This window comes from Amblyomma mixtum, chromosome 10, assembly GCF_055824585.1.
Source record: "Amblyomma mixtum isolate Tamu chromosome 10, ASM5582458v1, whole genome shotgun sequence".
Lineage (NCBI taxonomy): Eukaryota > Metazoa > Arthropoda > Arachnida > Ixodida > Ixodidae > Amblyomma > Amblyomma mixtum.
Window position 1 is genome coordinate 7,756,779 of NC_143021.1, and position 19,022 is coordinate 7,775,800.

Sequence of the window (19,022 nt, forward strand, 5' to 3'; positions counted from 1 at the left end):
CCACGCCCGTGCCCCCCATCCCGCCCCTGTGTCCTCCTGAAAATATAATACACTTATGCGAGGTTCTAGGAAATGGTCTGAGCACGTGCAATACATTTGTTAATTTAAAATTATGCTAACCCTGGAATGTACCTGAGAGATTCCAGGTTTCCTCTAGACATGTTAATCCCTGTTGGTTGCAGTGTTTTAAATTTGTGGATTAGGAATGCTTCTCTGTATTTTCTGTCCCTAGTCGATTTGAAGCCTGACTGAAGAATGAACAATTTGAGTTCGTCGAATTTGTGATGGCGTTGATTAAAATGGGTCGACACTGCCTTCTGTTCATTCCGTGTTGTGTCAGCCCGGTGCCCGTTTAATCTGACACTCATTGTTTGCCCGGTTTCCCCGATATATTGTTTCTGGCAGAAGGAGCACTGGAGCATGTAAATAACATTGGACGATGTGCAGTCAAAACTAGTCTTTATATCGAAACTGAAATCGTTTGCCGTACTTTTAACCGTAGTGTCCCTTTGTAAATGTTTGCATGTCTTGCATCTAGGTCGAGAGCATGAAGTTACTGTCGGTGGTTGTTTCTTACCGAGCCTAGCATGCACCAGGATGTCCTTCAGGTTTGTGTTGCGTCTGTATGTTACCCTTGGTGCGTCGGGAAATATTTTCTTGAGACGGTCGTTACCAGTTAAAATGGGGTGGTATTTCCGCAGGATATTGTTTATGTTTGGAAGCGCGTTTGAGTATTTCGTTATAAGTGCAGGAGGTCGTTGACTGTTAGCTTTTGCTCGTTTTTTAAGAACTACATCTCGTTTCAAAGTGGTTGCTCGTTGGAACGCATTATTGAGGGTTGTCTGTGGATGGTTTCTGGTGATTAGTGTGTTTTTTAGCGAGTGTAGGTGTTTCAGGTAGTCGTCGTCGTCGCTACATATTCTTCTTAGTCTCGTTGCCTGTCCTACGAATATACCTTTTTTGCAGTGTCTTGGATGATGGCTAGTGAAATCTAAGTATTGTTGTCGGTCAGTGGGCTTCCTGTAAAGTGTGGTTTCCAGCTTGCTATTTTCTAAACGGACAGAGGTGTCAAGGAAATTGACTTGCGTTTTCGAGGAGTTGAAGGTGAATTTAATGCTGGAGTGGCATGAATTGAAATGTGTGACGCATGTCTTCAGGGTCTCAGCCCCATGCTCCCATATCATGAAAATGTCGTCTATGTAACGCAGGTATATAAGTGGTTTTTTTAGAAATTAATTTAGAAGTTTAGATTCTAGTAGCCCCATAAAAATGTTCGCCTAAGTGGGTGCGAAGGGAGTGCCCATGCTTGTTCCAAATACTTGAAGGTAGTAAGAAGAATCGAATTCAAAGTAGTTGAGTGTTAGTACCAATTCAAGTAGCGTGAGGTACACTTCAGTTTCGTGCGGGTGAGGACTTTGAGTTAGAATTTTGGAGAGTGCGTCGATACCTTCATTTATGGGAATATTTGTGTACAAAGCGGAGACGTCAAGTGTGACAAGTATGCTATCTGCTGGGATAATGGAAGCGTCATTCAAAGACTCTATTATGCGGAGAAAGTGCGGTGTAGGTAGGTTAATTCAGTTCTTCTTAACATCACCGAAGGCGAGCTGACGCACTGCTTATCTGGAGCAACGTGCATTGCGAAAGCTTCTCTAATTTCTTCTTCCCGTCTGTTTCTAGCCCGACCTCTTACCTTGGTGTTTTTTAGCAGTGGTGTACATTTACAGCATTTACAGCGCGCAATGAGGTGCCAGATTCCCTGATTTTGAAAGTTGCTCAGATGATCTTTCTTGCTCTCTGAGCCTCTTGTTAAGGCACCTGGACGTTTGCCCTACGTAGGTTCGTTGGCAGCTGAGCGGAATGCCGTAAATGACGTTTTCGTCATACTTTACATAGGTGATTGCATCTGTGATGTTGCACCCAAGTTTCCTTTTGTGTTCTTAATTCTCGTGGGCCTTTTTACACATTCCAATGAACTTATTTGGAGATGAAAAGACCACCTGGACTCCGTACTTGTTAGCTTTCCTTGTTATTCTGTGGGAGATATTATTAATATATGACACCACAACAGGGCGTCTCTCGTAGCTGATCCGTTAGTAGATTATGCTTGCGGGGTAGTTTACACTATTGCTTTATCTTGTGGCCTGCATTATACCGGCCACACCGGGCGCTGTCTAAACGTGCACCTTCCTGAACATGCTAGCTGCAGGGCGGTTCAGGGACACTTTTGACGAAGCAAGGTGAGCCACAATTGGACTCCACTGTTCGAAGAAGCACGCCTTCTGTGGAGACGCAGAGGTAAGGCTGCCCGGGAGATTGTGGAGGCTTTTAGAGTAAGACAGTCAGCCGAGAGAGGTGTGAGCGCGCCTTCGCTGATGTTACTTGCTCTTGAAAATGCACTACCCTTGTTATAAGGTTTTATTCGCGTTGCTGCTTCCTGTGCTCTTTTTCTGGCTGAATGCTGTAATCATGAAATGGACTGCGCATGTCATGAGCTTTTCTGATCTTTTGTTTTGTTTCCTGCTTTGTATGTGCTGCGTGCCCGCATAAACAATAATCAGTTGATAGTGAGAGCCTGTTCCGCCTTTTTACGTCTCCGTCCTCGTTGATGTGGTGCCTCGTTAACAAGGATCCGTACCAACTCACCCAATTTTGGACGCCTTTCAGATGTTCGAGATTTTGGAATCACTTCGAAACGCCAACGAATGCCACAGCGACGAATAGCCGCCGCCATCGCTTCGCCCTTCCAGCAGCTGCGCCGTACGACTGGTTTGGCTCTGTTTGTGTTGATTTAGATACCCACTACTCTATTTTCTCTGCTGTTAGGTTATCAAAGAGCTCTTGTACTCGCTGAAGTAGACCTTGAAGGTGCGAACCATTCGACAATTATTGCGTGAGCGCGAAACTTCGCCACGAGTGCGCCGATGAGCACAACTGTACTGTTTACATTGTTGCATACAAACAGCCAGTGCTCGTTTGCATGACAAAAAACGCAATCTCGCTTTAGTGACATCAAACAATCTGTTCTTGTTTGTACCGGCTGTAATGAACCCCATCAGCCTGACTACGCCCATTGCAGGGCGAAGGCCTCTCCCATGTCTCTCCAATCATAGAAGAATTTGTTGTTGGGCTAGTTGGTAGTTATTCATAATTAAATTCAAAGGCGCCAAACCATACGCACACACACACACAGGAGAAGAAAGACGAGACAGACCCAATCGACCAATCAACCCTGTCCTTCGCCAGCGGCGGCCTTCGTATCCCCGCATAGTTCTTAATCTCATCCGCCCACCTAACTTTCTGCCGCCCCCTGCTACGTTTTCTTTCACATGGAATCCACTTCGTTGTCCTTAAAGACCCACGGTTATCGTCTCTTCGCATTACATGCCCTGTCCAAACCCATTTTGCCGTTTTGATTTTAACCAGGATATCATTAATCCGTGTTTATTCGCTCACCCACTCTGCCCGCTTCCGCTGTCCTGACGTTACACCTATCACTCATTGCTCATTGATTTGTCCTTAACGTAAGCTGAACCACTTCCGTTAGGATCCACGTTCCTGCCCCACAGGTGAGCACCGGGAAAATACAGAGGCTGTACACATTTCTCTTGAGGGATATTGGCAAGCTTCATTCATGATCTGGGAGAAGCTTCCATATGTGATCCACCCTGTTCTTATTCTTCTCTTCATTTCACTCTCGTGATCCAGATCGGCGGCCACTACCTGCCCTAAGTAGACGTATTCCCTTAACATTTCGAGAACCTCGCTACCATTTGACTGCTGTTCCCGTGCGAGGCTGTTGAACGTTACTTTGGTTTTCTGCATGATAACTTTAATACCTACAATTCTGCTCCACGTGTCTAACGGGTACCGTTTGTACCCGTGGTTTTTTACGCAGTGTGACACAATCTGTAGGAGGTAAGCATAAAGGTAGCCAACAGTTACCGAAGAAAAGGAGCATAGAAGAGTATTTATATTGTCTGTATATTTATATTTGTTTTATTGATCATTTGGAAAATAATAGTGCTATTATTTTATCGCAGAAATATAATTGATTAAAAAGTAGATGAAAGAAGAACCACTTGTCACCGGAGGGGTACGAACCCATGACCTCCGAATTTCGCATATGGTGCTCTATGAATTCAACTACGGCGGCGTCTGTCCAAACTTCTATTTCCGCGGGGAATTTACGTCGCGTGTAGCCTATCCTTGACGGTGTTCACCATCGCCACCCTCGTCCAGAGCAGCAGACGTAGTACGTCCTGTAATACCGCGAGGTTCACGTCGAGTGGGGTAGAATGGTGAGGGCAGAAGCTGCGCGCAACGCTCTTATGCTGACTATGGCATCAAGACTGCCAGAACCAAGACCCTAGAGAAGCTATTCAGAAGGCAAGGGAAGAGAAATTAGTGGGTCATTTCGACATATACATGAAGGAATCAATCACCGAGACTGAGGAACATAGAGGAGTGTTTGTATATATATTTTTTTGAATGTTATGGTGTTTATCAGTGGAATAAGTAGTGTTGTTAACTGATCACTGAAAGATATTTCTTTAGGGAGTAGAAGGAAAACCACATGCAGCCGGTGCAATTCGAGCCCATGACCAGAAATTGGTGGTGTTATGGTTTTTATTGTTTAACTTCCTAATGCGACTCAGGCTATGAGGGACACTGCAGTGAAGGTCTCCAGAAATTTCGATCACCTAGGGTTCTTTTACGTGCACGGATATCGCACAGTAAAGGAGCCTCTAACTCTTCGCCTCCATTGAAATGCGACCGTCGAAGCGGGATTCTAAACGGCGTCTTTTTTGTCAGCAGCCGACCACCAGAACCACTAAGCTACCGCGGCGGCGATGACAAATTAAACAAAGATATACAAACACTCCCCTATGCTCATTGGTTTCGGTGACTCAGGACGAGGGTGGCATTGGTGAACGCCGTCAAAGCTGGTAACACACGGATCATGACTATCACTGCAAGTAGAAGATTGGAGAGCCGCCGGCGTAGCTCAGAGGGTAGAGCACCGGACGCGTAATTCGAAAGTCGTGGGTGTGGACCTCACCGGCGGCAAGTGGTTGTTCTTCATCTACTATGTAATGAGGTACAGTCGAGCCCACTTATAACAGCCGCAGATATAACGAACGCTCGCTTAGTACGAACGAGGGCGGTGCTACCGTCAAAATATATATTGGGGCAATGGCACAGTGTCTCACATAGAACGAACTGTTGTGGCCTCAACACTCGGTTAGAGCGAACGCGAAGCTGTCGGGCACCCGTAGTTGACCAAGCCGGCGGTGTTTGGCGCGGTTTCGCTCGACTGCGAACCCGCGGCAGGCGAATTTCGCGCACTTTGTGTTCCCCTGACACGACGCGGCAGTGGCATGGACGGCAGTGACCGGCGGCTGCCTTTTGTCACCGGCAAGTCACGTAAGCCGCGATGCTTTGGAAGCTACGTACCCGTACGCTACAGGAACAATACAAAAGCCTCGATGAGTCGTGACTTATTTGCCAAGTGGCTTGTCGAGTTCGACCACGACATGGCACGAAAAAACAGGAAGGTCCTGCTCGTGCTGGATAACTGTGCGGCGCACCATGTGCAGCCTTCCTTGAGTGCGGTGACAGTGCTCTTCTTGCTTCCCAATGCAACCTGCAAAATTCAGCCGATGGATATGGGCATCATTCATGCGTTCAAGGTGTGCTACCGGCGGCGCGTCATCCAACGCTTGTTGATCGCGATGATGCTGCCATGCCAGTTCGCATCAGCTTGCTTGCCGCCATGGACATGTTGAAAGCGGCGTGGATGGAACTCACCGCGGAGTGCATAGCAAACTGCTTCCGCAAGGCGAGTTTTATGGGCCCAGACACTAAGAACGCCATAGATGACCCACCGGAAGGCCGGTCGCACGAGGACTTGTGGCAACGCGTCGTTGACACGCAGCTGGCCGGACCTGACGTTGCCTGGGACGATTTCGCTTCTGCTGATGACGACGCCGACATTGCGGAGCCATGCACTGAAGAAGCTCTTATGCGTGAAGTACGAGCCCTTCCTGACTGCCCAGAGACCGAGGAGGACGATGACGAGGATGCTGCTCTACCGCCGGTTGCTGTGAATATTTCAACCGCGATCGGTTACATCGCGTCGTTTAAGGAAATCGTGTGCAGCAGAGGCCTTGGCGATGAACATATTACCGCGCTGGAACAATTAGAAACGGCAGTGATGCGATCAGCTTTGAAGAAGCAGACATGCATCACTGACTTTTTTCAAAAATAAAGTTAACATTCGTCTCGCTTGCTCTTTTTGCCCGTATTATAGGTGGTCCACTTACTACGAACTTTGGATACAACGAACAAATGCCGCGTGACGATCAAGTTCGTTATAAGTGGGCTCAACTGTATTTTCAATGATAACATAATAAACCTAATATTTGCCAGGTGATGAACAAAAGAAATTTAAAAATATATGAAACGGGTACAAACACACGCCTGTGCTCGTAAGTTTGTTGGCATGTACGTGTACAGTTGAGACCACTTATAACGAACTTGATCGTCACGCGGCATTTGTTCGTTGTATCCAAAGTTCGTAGTAAGTGGACCACCTATAATACGGGCAAAAAGAGCAAGCGAGACGAATGTTAACTTTATTTTTGAAAAAAGTCAGTGATGCATGTCTGCTTCTTCAAAGCTGATCGCATCACTGCCGTTTCTAATTGTTCCAGCGCGGTAATATGTTCATCGCCAAGGCCTCTGCTGCACACGAGTTCCTTAAACGACGCGATGTAACCGATCGCGGTTGAAATATTCACAGCAACCGGCGGTAGAGCAGCATCCTCGTCATCGTCCTCCTCGGTCTCTGGGCAGTCAGGAAGGGCTCGCACTTCACGCATAAGAGCTTCTTCAGTGCATGGCTCCGCAATGTCGGCGTCGTCATCAGCAGAAGCGAAATCGTCCCAGGCAACGTCAGGTCCGGCCAGCTGCGTGTCAACGACGCGTTGCCACAAGTCCTCGTGCGACCGGCCTTCCGGTGGGTCATCTATGGCGTTCTTAGTGTCTGGGCCCATAAAACTCGCCTTGCGGAAGCAGTTTGCTATGCACTCCGCGGTGAGTTCCATCCACGCCGCTTTCAACATCTCCATGGCGGCAAGCAAGCTGATGCGAACTGGCATGGCAGCATCATCGCGATCAACAAGCGTTGGATGACGCGCCGCCGGTAGCACACCTTGAACGCATGAATGATGCCCATATCCAGCGGCTGAATTTTGCAGGTTGCATTGGGAAGCAAGAAGAGCACTGTCACCGCACTCAAGGAAGGCTGCACATGGTGCGCCGCACAGTTATCCAGCACGAGCAGGACCTTCCTGTTTTTTCGTGCCATGTCGTGGTCGAACTCGACAAGCCACTTGGCAAATAAGTCACGACTCATCGAGGCTTTTGTATTGTTCCTGTAGCGTACGGGTACGTAGCTTCCAAAGCATCGCGGCTTACGTGACTTGCCGGTGACAAAAGGCAGCCGCCGGTCACTGCCGTCCATGCCACTGCCGCGTGGTGTCAGGGGAACACAAAGTGCGCGAAATTCGCCTGCCGCGGGTTCGCAGTCGAGCGAAACCGCGCCAAACACCGCCGGCTTGGTCAACTACGGGTGCCCGACAGCTTCGCGTTCGCTCTAACCGAGTGTTGAGGCCACAACAGTTCGTTCTATGTGAGACACTGTGCCATTGCCCCAATATATATTTTGACGGTAGCACCGCCCTCGTTCGTACTAAGCGAGCGTTCGTTATATCTGCGGCTGTTATAAGTGGGCTCGACTGTATATATTTTGACGGTAGCACCGCCCTCGTTCGTACTAAGCGAGCGTTCGTTATATCTGCGGCTGTTATAAGTGGGCTCGACTGTATGACATAACGAGCACTCATTTCCCTTCCATTGCCTGCTCAAACTGTAGGAAGCGCTGATGCGATCGCCCGCCTTGGAAATAACTTGATAGTCGGGTTATTGACACTGCGTTAGACCAGAGATTCACGCTAATTATCCCGGCTTGCTCCGATGTGACCTAGAGTAAATTCTTCTTCTATCCAGAAGTATGTTCGATGACCGCTCGCATTAACTACAACGACCAATATTTTTATCCACTAGCGACAACGACGGCTGCTGCTGGAGAGGAGCGGGTGACGTCACACGGCGCACAGCTGGCGCGCCGAGGTTGCTGCCGGAGCCGCCGCCGCCGCCGCGCGCTCTCCATCGCCTCGCCGACAGTCTCTCTCTCTCTCCCTCTCGGATGCGCAGTAGCGATTACGCATCGCCATCTGCGTAGTTTGTGGTGTATATAAAATTGGCATCGACAGGATATACGTAGCGTGAGGTGAGGGCGAGGTGTCCACATCTCGGTGGACACCTGAACCAGAGAGAAGGCGCATAACTGCACTCTTGGAACAGTCGACGCCTCAACCATGCTTCATGCAAAGTGGCGGTAGTGACAGGTGTGCTCTGCATGCCTTGGCATCGTCAAGAGCCATAGGCCGTCGGCGTTCGTTGTGTTGAGTGGCGTTGGCGTTGACCATGTTCTACACTCCGATCATTTTAAGGAAAGGAAGTGCGCATAATGGCTCTCTGGGGCAGTGGACGCCTGAATCGTGCTTATAGGTACGTGGGGTGATGAGAGAGAGAGATGTGAGCTGCAGGCATTGACAAGGGTGTGCCAGAAACGCGGCGCTGAAGCTGTAGCGTGCCATCGTGGTCCGGCAGTAGAAGACGACGACTGTCCCAGTACGCCTGCCAAGCACGCGCAGACTGGATTTTCATGGCTGCTTAACTGCAAGGCCGGCGCAGCGCTGTTCTGTCCCAGCGTGGCTGAGCGCGTCCAGCCGAATATATTTGTGGAGACCCGACGATAACTGGTGCCCACGATTCGTCTCCGCTTCGCATCAGCCGCTTCGCTAGGCCTACCACTGCCCGGAGCTCGAGACCCCGACTACCTTCCATCGTGTAAGCCCTGGCCATGGATCCCTGCACTCCTGTGCCCTCTCCGTCGCCTCGCACGCGGCCACTTCATGGGTTCGCGGTCTCCGCTCTCAAGCTCCCCGACTTCTGGTCATCGGACTCGGAACTTTGGTTCCTCACCATCGAGGCCTTGTTCCGCTGGCACCGCATCACGTCACAGATGACCATGTTCGACCATGTGATTGGAGCAATCACGCCTGCTACTGCTGCGGTTGTTCGCGACGTCCTGCGCTCTCCGCCTGCCGATCGCCCATACGATCGATCATCTCAAAGCGATGCTCATCCAGAGAACCATTGAAACGGAGCCGCGTCGCCTGCAGGAGCTCCTTACCTCAGAAGAGCTCGGAGATCGCAAACCTACCGAGCTGTTGCGTCGCATGACCGCCCTGGCTGGAAACTTGGCTAATTCCCACGACAGCGCGCTCCTGCGGGAACTCTTCCTGCAGCGCCTGCCTCCGCAGGTGCGCATGATCCTGAGCGCGTCTTCATCTCAGACCCTGGAATCCCTGGCTACGCTGGCGGAGAAGATCATGGACGTCAGCTTTCAATCCGTTGCAACACTTCATCGCCCTCCTCCCCCTCAGCTATCGAGCCCAGCTCCTGACGATTGCTATACCCGTCTCGCTGCTATTCATGAGGAGCTAGCCCGGCAGGTGGCGCAGCTTACAGCTGAAGTTGCAGCCCTTCGTGCTCGCCGGCCGCATTCGTCGTCTTCACCCCGCCGTAGCAGCCCCAGTTTTTCTTACAATCGTTCTCCGCACCAGAGGACCCTTTGCTGGTTCCACCGCCGATACGGCTCTCGCACACGCCACTGCCGCCAGCCCTGCTCCTTCGCGGGAAACGGTCCGGCCGAACACTGAAGGCGACCGGTGTTCTCGGCCCGCGATCCAGTCGCCTTTTCCACGTCACTGACCGTGTAACCCAAGTCCGCTACCTCATCGACACTGGTGCCGAGATCTGTGTTCTTCCGTCAACGTTGGCTGAGCGGCGCCGTCCTTTAGACTCTCCTCCTCAGACCGCAGTCAACGGATCCACCATACGGACATACGGCCAGAAGTCGGTAATGCTTGACCTCGGACTTCGCGTTGCCTTTCGCTGGGTATTTGTTATCGCTGACGTGCGCACGCCAATCATCGGCGCCGACTTTCTATGGCACTACAGGTTCCTAGTTGACATGCGGCAAAACAGAATACTGGATTCAGAAACAACCCTAGTCGTCCAAGGCGTCTCTTGCCGCGCTCCACCACTCCGGCTCCTCCAGGCGCCAGCACCGTTTCCGACCCTTGGTCCAGCATCCTTGCTGAATTTCCAGATGTCTTCCGACCCCCGTCCTTCCAAGCGCCAGTCGCTCACAACGTGACTCATCATATTGTGACGACTGGGCCTCCCGTGTTTGCTCACGCTCGTCGCCTCGCACCGGATCGCCTCGCTGTGGCCAAACAGGAATTTCGGCATATGCTAGAGCTTGGCTTCATCCGCCCCTCCTCCAGTCCTTGGGCGTCGCCTCTACACATGGTGCCCAAAAAGACCGGCGACTGGCGGCCGTGCGGTGATTACCGGGCCCTCTACAAGGCCACAGTCCCTGACCGCTATCCGATTCCCCACATCCAAGATTTTACATCGGCTGTACATGGCTGCGCAATCTTCAGCAAAGTCGATCTTGTGAAGGCATATCATCATATTACTGTGGAACCGTCGGATATCCCGAAGACCGCCATTATTACACCTTTTGGCATGTTTGAATATCTGAGGATGCCTTTCGGTCTTCGCAACGCGGCCGAGACTTTTCTGCGTTTCGTTGACCAAGTCCTACGCGGCTTGACGTGCTGCTTTGCCTATCTTGACGACATTCTCGTCTTCGGCCCTACGGCAGAGGCCCACAAGCTCCACCTGCGCCAAGTGCTCGAAAGACTCAGCCGCTTTGGTCTCATGGTCAACGGACCGAAAAGCGAGTTCGGCGTTGCTGAGTTGGACTTTCTCGGCCATCGCGTCAACGCCCATTGCATTCGCCCCTTGCCGGCCCGTGTCACCGCCATCAGTCAGTTTCCCCGGCCCACCACCACCCGACAACTGCGCGAATTTCTTGGCCTCGACAACTATTATCGGCGCTTCATTCCTCGCTGCGCTGCAATACTGCAGCCTCTCCACGACCTTCTCTCGGGCCACAGCAAGCCGACCGCTCTTGTTGCTTGGACCGATGCCGCTCAATGCGCGGTCAGCGGCATCAAAGCAGCCATTGCCGGAGCGACGCTGCTGGTTCATCCTAAAAATGACGCGCCCACGACCGTCATGGTTGACGCATCGGACACTGCTGTCGGCGCGGTCTTGCAACAGTTCCTCGCTGGTCTTTGGCAGCCTATTGCCTTCTTTTCCAAGAAGCTTGCGCCCCCTGAACGCCGCTACAGCACCTTCGGCCGAGAGCTGCTAGCAATATATTCAGCCGTGAAGCACTTCCGACATTTTCTCCAGGGACGCAGCTTTGATATCCACACTGACCACAAACCTCTGACGTTCGCGCTGGCATCCAGCAGTACCTCCTACGCTCCTCGCGAAATCAGGCAGCTCGCCTACATTTCCGAATTTACCTGCGACATTCGTCACGTCAGCGGCAAGTCCAACATAGTTGCCGACGCTCTTTCTCGTGCTGAAGTCAATGCGATGGACAATGGACGGCCAGTCATCGACTTCACGGCTATGGCTGCTGCTCAACGAGCCGATGCCGAGTTGCAACGGTTTCGCACGCGCGACACCTTTCTGGTGTTGGAGGACGTCTTGCTCCCTGACTGCGCCGTTCCCCTCGTTTGTGATACATCAACCAGTCCCTCTCGCCCCTACGTGCCTCCACCATACCGACGAACCGTCTTTGATGCCCTCCATTCTTTGGCCCATCCTGGCATTCGCGCAACACAGCGCCTTGTCACGGCTCGCTATGTCTGGCCTCGCATCAACGTCGACCTTCGCCGCTGGTCGCGCGCGTGCCTCAGCTGTCAGAAAAGCAAAGTGCATCGACACACTGCGACGCCGCTTGGCACGTTCCCGTCCCCGGACGCCCGCTTCAGCCATCTGCACGTCGACATTGTCGGTCCCCTTCCTACCTGTGGGAACCACCGCTACCTGTTAACCTGCATTGACAGGTTCACGAGATGGCCTGAAACGATGCCCCTTCTAGACATAACGGCGGAGTCAATCGCAAGAGCACTCATCACACTGTGGATAAGCCGCCACGGTGTCCCTTGCACCATTACGACTGATCGTGGTCGTCAATTTGACTCCACCTTATTTGCTAACCTATCTCGGCTCCTCGGCGTCAATCACATCAAGACGACCTCTTACCACCCGATTTCCAACGGTGTCATTGAGCGTTTTCACCGGCAGCTGAAAGCTTCACTTCTGGCGTCCGATTTTCCTTCGCCATGGTTTGAGCGCCTACCCTTCTTTCTGCTTGGTCTCCGCACTGCACTTCGCAGTGACTCTTCTACCTGTGCAGCAGAGCTAACGTTTGGCACTACTGTCCGTGTGCCTGGCGAATTCTTTCAGCCCTCACCACCCACGCCTGCTGACGTCTCAGATTACGCCTACCGCCTACGTAGCGCTTTGAGCACTGTCGTTCCACCACGTCAACGCCAGTATTCCCGTCGTGTCCACGCCCCCTCCGACCTTCAGTGGTGCACTCACGTCTTTGTTCACCACGACGCCATACGCCCGCCCTTACGGCCACCATACGATGGTCCGTACCAAGTGCTCCGGCGTGCTCCTAAGCACTTTCTCCTGCTCATCAACGGCCGGCAGGAGACAATCTCAGTTGACCGCCTTAAACCTGCTCATCTTGACACCGACGTCATCGCTAACTGTGCCGCTGCATTCCCTCCCGACCGTGCCAGTCCTCGTCGCGTACGATTTGCGCCACGACTATCCGCTTTTCGCCATTCACACCTCGCTCATGGCTTCATCGCCAGAGGGGGGGGGGGGGGGGGGGGGGTCCCTGTAGCGTGCCATCGTGGTCCGGCAGCAGAAGACGACGGCTGTCCCAGTACTCCTGCCAAACACGCCCAGACAGGATTTTCATGGCTGCTTAACAGCAAGGCCGCCGCAGCGCTGTTCCGTCCCAGCCTGGCTGAGCGCGTGCAGCCGAATATATTTGTGGAGACCCGACGATGACTGGTGCCCACGATTCGTCTCCACAAAGCCATAGGCCATCGCGTTCATTGTGTTCATTGCCGTTGTCAACGTTTTACACTCCGACAATTTAAGGAAAGGAAGGCGAGCGCGCGCGGCGGGGCCTGCCAGCTGTGCATAGTGATGTCACTTGCTCCTCGCGCATGCGCAGTATAGTCGTGCAAATGCACGCGAAACGGCGAGACTGTGGGAAATATAGCTCACGCAACAATATGTAGCTACGCGCAGATGTTGCTTTCGCTATCCTCGAGGGTTAACCAGAGCTAAACCGCAGCCCATTTTTTTTCCAATACGCATAAGGCATGCATACGCATAAGGCAGGCATGCATGCATACGCATAACACATGCATTGATATTTGCACACCACGGCCTCATCAGTGCGATGTTTTCGCCCAGCCGCCGATCTGCCAAGAACATGAAGGATTCCAGTCCACCAATCGGATTTGTCGCTGCCTCGGCCTGAAAAAAATGTTACACTTCAATGATATGCTGCTGTTGATCGTGCTGGCGCAGTTGCTGGACTGTTTTGACCGCGGTGACCACTCACATCGACCTTGTCAACTGAAAACAGGCTGCAGCTTCCTAATGCTTTGGAAAAAAGATTCTAACGCCGCGGCAGTGAGTCAAGTCCGAATGCCATTTTGAGTCTCAACTGCCACTCGTCTCAGATGCCATTCAAACGCATCCGTGTAGCAAGGCTATAAGCGGCTTATACAGGACACCCGCAAAATCGCTAATTGGTTTGCACGGAACTGGCAACAGAAATGCCCTCATAGAAGAATGATCTCATAATTTTTTGCGAATGCTGTATCCAGCCAGCCTATGCGTCGCGAAAACCAGCACACCAATTTTGAGCCCTTTAGTAATAGCGCTGAGGGGTTCAAAAATATTATAGGTGGAAGGTGCCGGACATTGTTCCGCATGCCGACTCCAGAAGAGCTTAGTTCACGAGCATCCTCACTAAACACGAAATGTGCTAGAAGAAATACAAAAAGTAATCTACACCAAGACCAAAGGCGTTGCTTTTACATAACCGTCCGAAGTATTGAAACCCTCCTCTAGCTCCCTCTTATGCAGCGCTGTCTCTAGACTATTAGAGGGTTACCTTCACGTATTGTGCACTTCTAAGTGACATCTTGATTAACTGTATAGAAGTGCTTCAGCTGTTTTGTAGCTGCGTTAATAATGTAATGCTATCATCGGCTAGGAGAGGCCTTAACTACTGCATAGAAGTGGTTTAACCGTTTAGTATCTGTGGTAGAGCAATGGCATCAGCTGAAAGGCACTTTACGAAGACCCTGTGCTTCATGTCTTAAAAGCGGTAAAAATTCAGTTTGAAGAAAATTCCAATATCTTGCAACCTCGGGAAGCGAAGTACATTTATTGAGGATGTGTGAGAAAACTTGTGGCCGTGCTGTCTTCTTACCCTTTTGTCTGAAATTTAGCCCGTTGCCTGCAGATTAAGGCAAGTTTGCTCTGGTTGTGAGATGACACAGCATGTTCTATCGCGCTTTCGATATGGAAAATTTATCCGCAAAAAGAAACTGCTGTGTCAGTTATAGCCTGGTACTTAGAGCTCTGCTATGAGCAAACACGCCTTTCATCTCCAGGTAACAAGAAAAATGTCACACAATAGGGACAAGATAGAGTACAGCAACAAGTTTTCTCACACATGCGCAATGCACATATTTTTTTTCTATGCAAGGCATTTGTATTTTTTCCTGACTTCTTATTCCTTGTGAGACATCAAGCTAGGACTCTTGGTAAACAGCTGTTAACTTTGCCTGCTGAGTAAATATACGTGAGTTGTACGATTGTGACATATTCCTGCAATGCCTGCTCTTAGACGAAAGATTTGAGAGGGCACACTGTCTTAATTGAATAGACACCTTTAGCATACCGTATACCGTGTTACCTCTACCGTTACCGGAGTACCGAGAGCCCGCCCACCAGCGGTGAATACGCGCTGATTGGCTCCGACGCTGCGGGCGCGAGCACAGCTGCTGGGTATGTGGCGCCATCTGGCGCCGTCAAGGCAATTTGCGCCTGCGCATTGGCTGCGCGCAGGCTCCCGGTACTCCGGTACCGGTAACGCTAACACGGTACACGGTATGCTAAAGTTGTCTAATCTTAGTAGTCCTCCAAATACAATTCGCACTTCAGAAATAAAGAGAAACGACGCGGTTGGTTCTCTATGCAGGCATTGTTCTCAGTGCAAAAGTAAGAAATGGCTTCAGTTAAATAACTATAATTCGATTGTTTCTATAAAACATACTTGCGCCTTAAAACTGAAGACATAATTCACCTCAAGACATTAGGAAAGCCTCACTTAGAAGATATATAATTTATTCTGCAATGCTTTGAAGAGAAGACACTGGTAGCCGGTGTATTATATTGTAACGCAGTGGTGACTGTAGTCCAGAGACGATGAAAATGGCGAAAATGGCTTCTAGAGAAAACACTTAATTTAGGCTGATTTGCGCCCGCAAAGAACTGAATGGTTCGACGGCGGCGTGGCAACAAACGTGTTCCGCGGCAGTCGAACAGAATGCCCGCCGTTCTCGGCCGTGCTCAGTTTAAAGCTGATAGCGAACTTCCGAGATGCGGCGCACAAAAGCTACCACAACATTTTGGAACAGCGTAGAAGCGGCTCCGCCTGGATGCGATCAATCGAGTTAAATTTGGTCGCTTCTTGCATCACAAGCAATGCGATAAAGCCGGGTGCCATCAGCTTTGAGTAATGAACGAACAGTAGAAAAATTCCCGACATTACTTCCTTCTCAAAGAAGCACCGACCCAATGTAAGGTTGCTAGGAGCAAATAAAACGGACTGTGCACAATAAGCACCGAGAGTGGAAGGGCAGCTTCCTTTAGCGCACATAATAGGGCTTTAGACGGACGGCGTGAAGCTCTTCTGCTCGTGCGTTTCGTCGTAAGGATGCAGTCATTTCTTCAGGACGACTTCGTAGTCCCGTTCAGCTAGTTGACGAAGAACGTTGTTGGTCTCGAAATAGCGGGGCATAAGTTTGGTTGCGAAAGCAACACTACGCGAGTCGCCAAGCCATTTTGCGGAGCTGACGCAAGGCCACGCTGCGCATGCGGAGGACGGCGTACAGCTGGCTGGGCCGCCACCGTCGGTGCGCGGGTGACAGGTGCCGCCGCCGCGCTCGCCTGTTGCACATGCTCAGTAGCGGCGCATAGCTAGCGTGCCGGGGCCGCCGCCGCTGCCGCGCGCTCTCCAAACGCCTCTATCGATCTTAAAGCGGCCTTCGACAACGTCAGTCACAGGGCTGTGCCGGAGGGGCTCGGGAAACTCGGTTGCGGGCAGAGAATATTCAACTATGTGGAAGGCTTCCTGACTAACAGAGCCGCTACCATTGGAATAGGAGGCATCACGACTGACACCTTCAACACCCCCAAAAAAGGAACACCGCAAGGCTCCGTGCTATCCCCTATGCTTTTTAAAATTGCAATGATTGGCTTAGCACGGCCACTCAGATATCACAATCTGGGTGACAAGGGGATCCTTAGGAGAAAAACAAGAGCTTCTTCAGCGAGCAGCAGACACGGTCAACGCGTACGCCCGACAATGCGAACTTGCATGCTCCCCTGAAAAATCCGAGGTGCTCAGAGTCTACAGAAAAGGGTATGATCTGCAAAACTTCATAGATATCTACATAGGGGAAACGAAGATTCCGGAAGTATTGAAAGTTAGGATCCTTGGCATGTGGATCTAAAGCAACCGTTGTATTGATCACACGATCAGACCGCTAGCAAATACCACAGCACAGATCACCGAGATGATATCAAGAATTTCCAACAGAAGAGGTATGAAGGAGGAAGACACATGTAGGCTAGGACAGGCCCCCGTGGTCAGTAGGATCTTATACGGCGTCCCCTACCAAACACCGCTCGAGCAAGAAAAGAAGCAGTTAGAGGCAATTCTCAGAAAAGCATACTAATGCGCTTTCGGACTGCCGGTCAACACTTCGACGGAGAAATTCCTTAAAGTAGGCATAAACCACACAGTACAAGAGCATATCGAGGCCCACCTTCTTGCGCAGAAAACAAGAGTGGTGCTGTCCGAAACGGGCAGAAACACGCTGTGGTTGCTGGGCATGAGGGATGCTTTGAAAGAAATCAACAGCACAGCGAGCGTTCCAAATGGAATCAGGAGGATCATTGAGATCAGTCCGATCCTGAAAAACATGCATCCAGATATACAAAAGGCTAGAAGAAAGGCAAGATCCGAATTCCAAGAAAGAAGCTTCGCCGGGGTAAAATACGTATTATACTTTGACGCAACCACATACAGACACCGATATGGCTCGGTAGCCAGCGTGGTGGATCAACAGCTCAGGGAAATCAACTGTGCTTCGATAAAAACCAACATCCTCGAGGCCGAGGAAGCAGCAATTGCACTCGCCATCACCGAATAGAGTGACGAGCCCCATGCACACATAATTACAGACTCGCAAGAGGCGTGCTGAAGGTACAGCAGTGGACGCACATCCACTGCAGCCATTCACATACTCAAGGCGAGGACAATCATCTTTACGAGGTGCTTCATCATGTGGACACCAGGCCATAAGGCTGTCAAAGGGAACCAACGTGCGGACGCCACCGCCCGAGCATACGCCATCCGGGAGGCGCGCACCGAAGAGGAACTGGATGCAGTGACTAGACTGACTTAGAACACCAACGAGCCCTCAGGAGGATCTGCCCCCCTCCCCACATAGAGCTTAGTAGAGAGCAGTCGGTTGCCTGGAGACAACTGCAGACTAATACATACCCCAATCTGAGTTTACTAAGCAAAATCTATCCTTCCACATATGACAACAAATGCCCGCTATGCGGTGAACACCCAATGCTTTACCACGTTACATGGGCCTGTCAGAAAATTCAGGCAGCGCCGGTAAGCAACACACCAACACCGGAGCAGTGGGAGGCTGCACTGTTCAGCTCGAAGCCTGAAGAGCAGCTCAAGGTGATCGACAGGGTTCGCAAGGCTGCAAAGGCCACTGGGGCCCTGGACTGAGGGCTCCACCTACGCTGAGAGAAAGTTCCGCTGTAACAATAAAGTTTTTCATTCATTCATTCATTCATTCATTCTCTCCTCGTTTCTTTCGCAATCCTCCAGGTTTAACCAGAGCTAAACCACTGCCAATTTTTTCGCTCAATCCGCGGCGGCGAATTGGTGTCCAAACCAAGCCTCTGCTTCCTGGTTTGTATTTTACGTTGTGTATTCGTAGGCTCTAGCGTCAACCCGCTGAAGGTCTTCGATCCGTAATCGGCAAGTCTTCGGGCTTCTGCGCGTTGACGGTAGGCGGCGGCGTCGAAGTTATGTCCTTCGGTAACGTTGGACAGCCTGGCGTCTAACATGGTCATGGCGTCCCTGCCACGGACGACCATATATAAAAGGCGTTGTCTGGATGGTGTCCTGCACTACAGTGTTGTAGGAAGCGGACATCCTAGGTATTGTGCCCGGCATGGACACACGTGATGAGCCTATCGGCGATGGTTTTATTCAGACGCTCTATCAGCGTGTTCGTCTGCGGGTGGTATGCAGTTGTCCTCCAGTGGCTGGTTTGGCTGTTACGCAGGATAGATTGCGTCACTTCTGCCGTGAATGCTGCTCCTCTGTCCGTTTCGGGGGTGCCTTGTCGCAGACGAATGCAGCCCACGAAAGATTTGACGACTTCGGCTGCTGTTCCGCTCGATAGGGCTTTTGCCTCGGAGTAGTGGGTCGGGTAGTCGGTCGCTATGGTGATCCACTTATTTCCAGACGTTAACTTCGGGAAAGGGCCAAGCAGTTCCATGCCGATCTGCTGAGGCGCGTAAAGTGGGGTTCA

At 51.2% G+C, this 19,022-nt stretch overlaps 2 protein-coding genes across 2 annotated transcripts in view; both read right to left on the reverse strand.

Moving 5' to 3' along the window:
- Positions 1-19,022, reverse strand: part of LOC149325081 (uncharacterized) — a 462,194-nt gene that overhangs the window by 152,214 nt on the left and 290,958 nt on the right. The window lies entirely within an intron of this gene.
- Positions 6,639-7,352, reverse strand: LOC149325082 (uncharacterized). The gene has a single exon (XM_089563833.1). It carries the CDS (start codon positions 7,161-7,163, stop codon positions 6,639-6,641), a length of 525 nt encoding a protein of 174 aa, XP_089419959.1. The 5' UTR covers positions 7,164-7,352.

What these genes read in the sequence shown, in the direction of transcription:
- LOC149325082 (XM_089563833.1), bottom strand. Translation starts at nt 7,163, where the DNA reads ATGCCAGTTCGCATCAGCTTGCTTGCCGCCATGGAGATGTTGAAAGCG.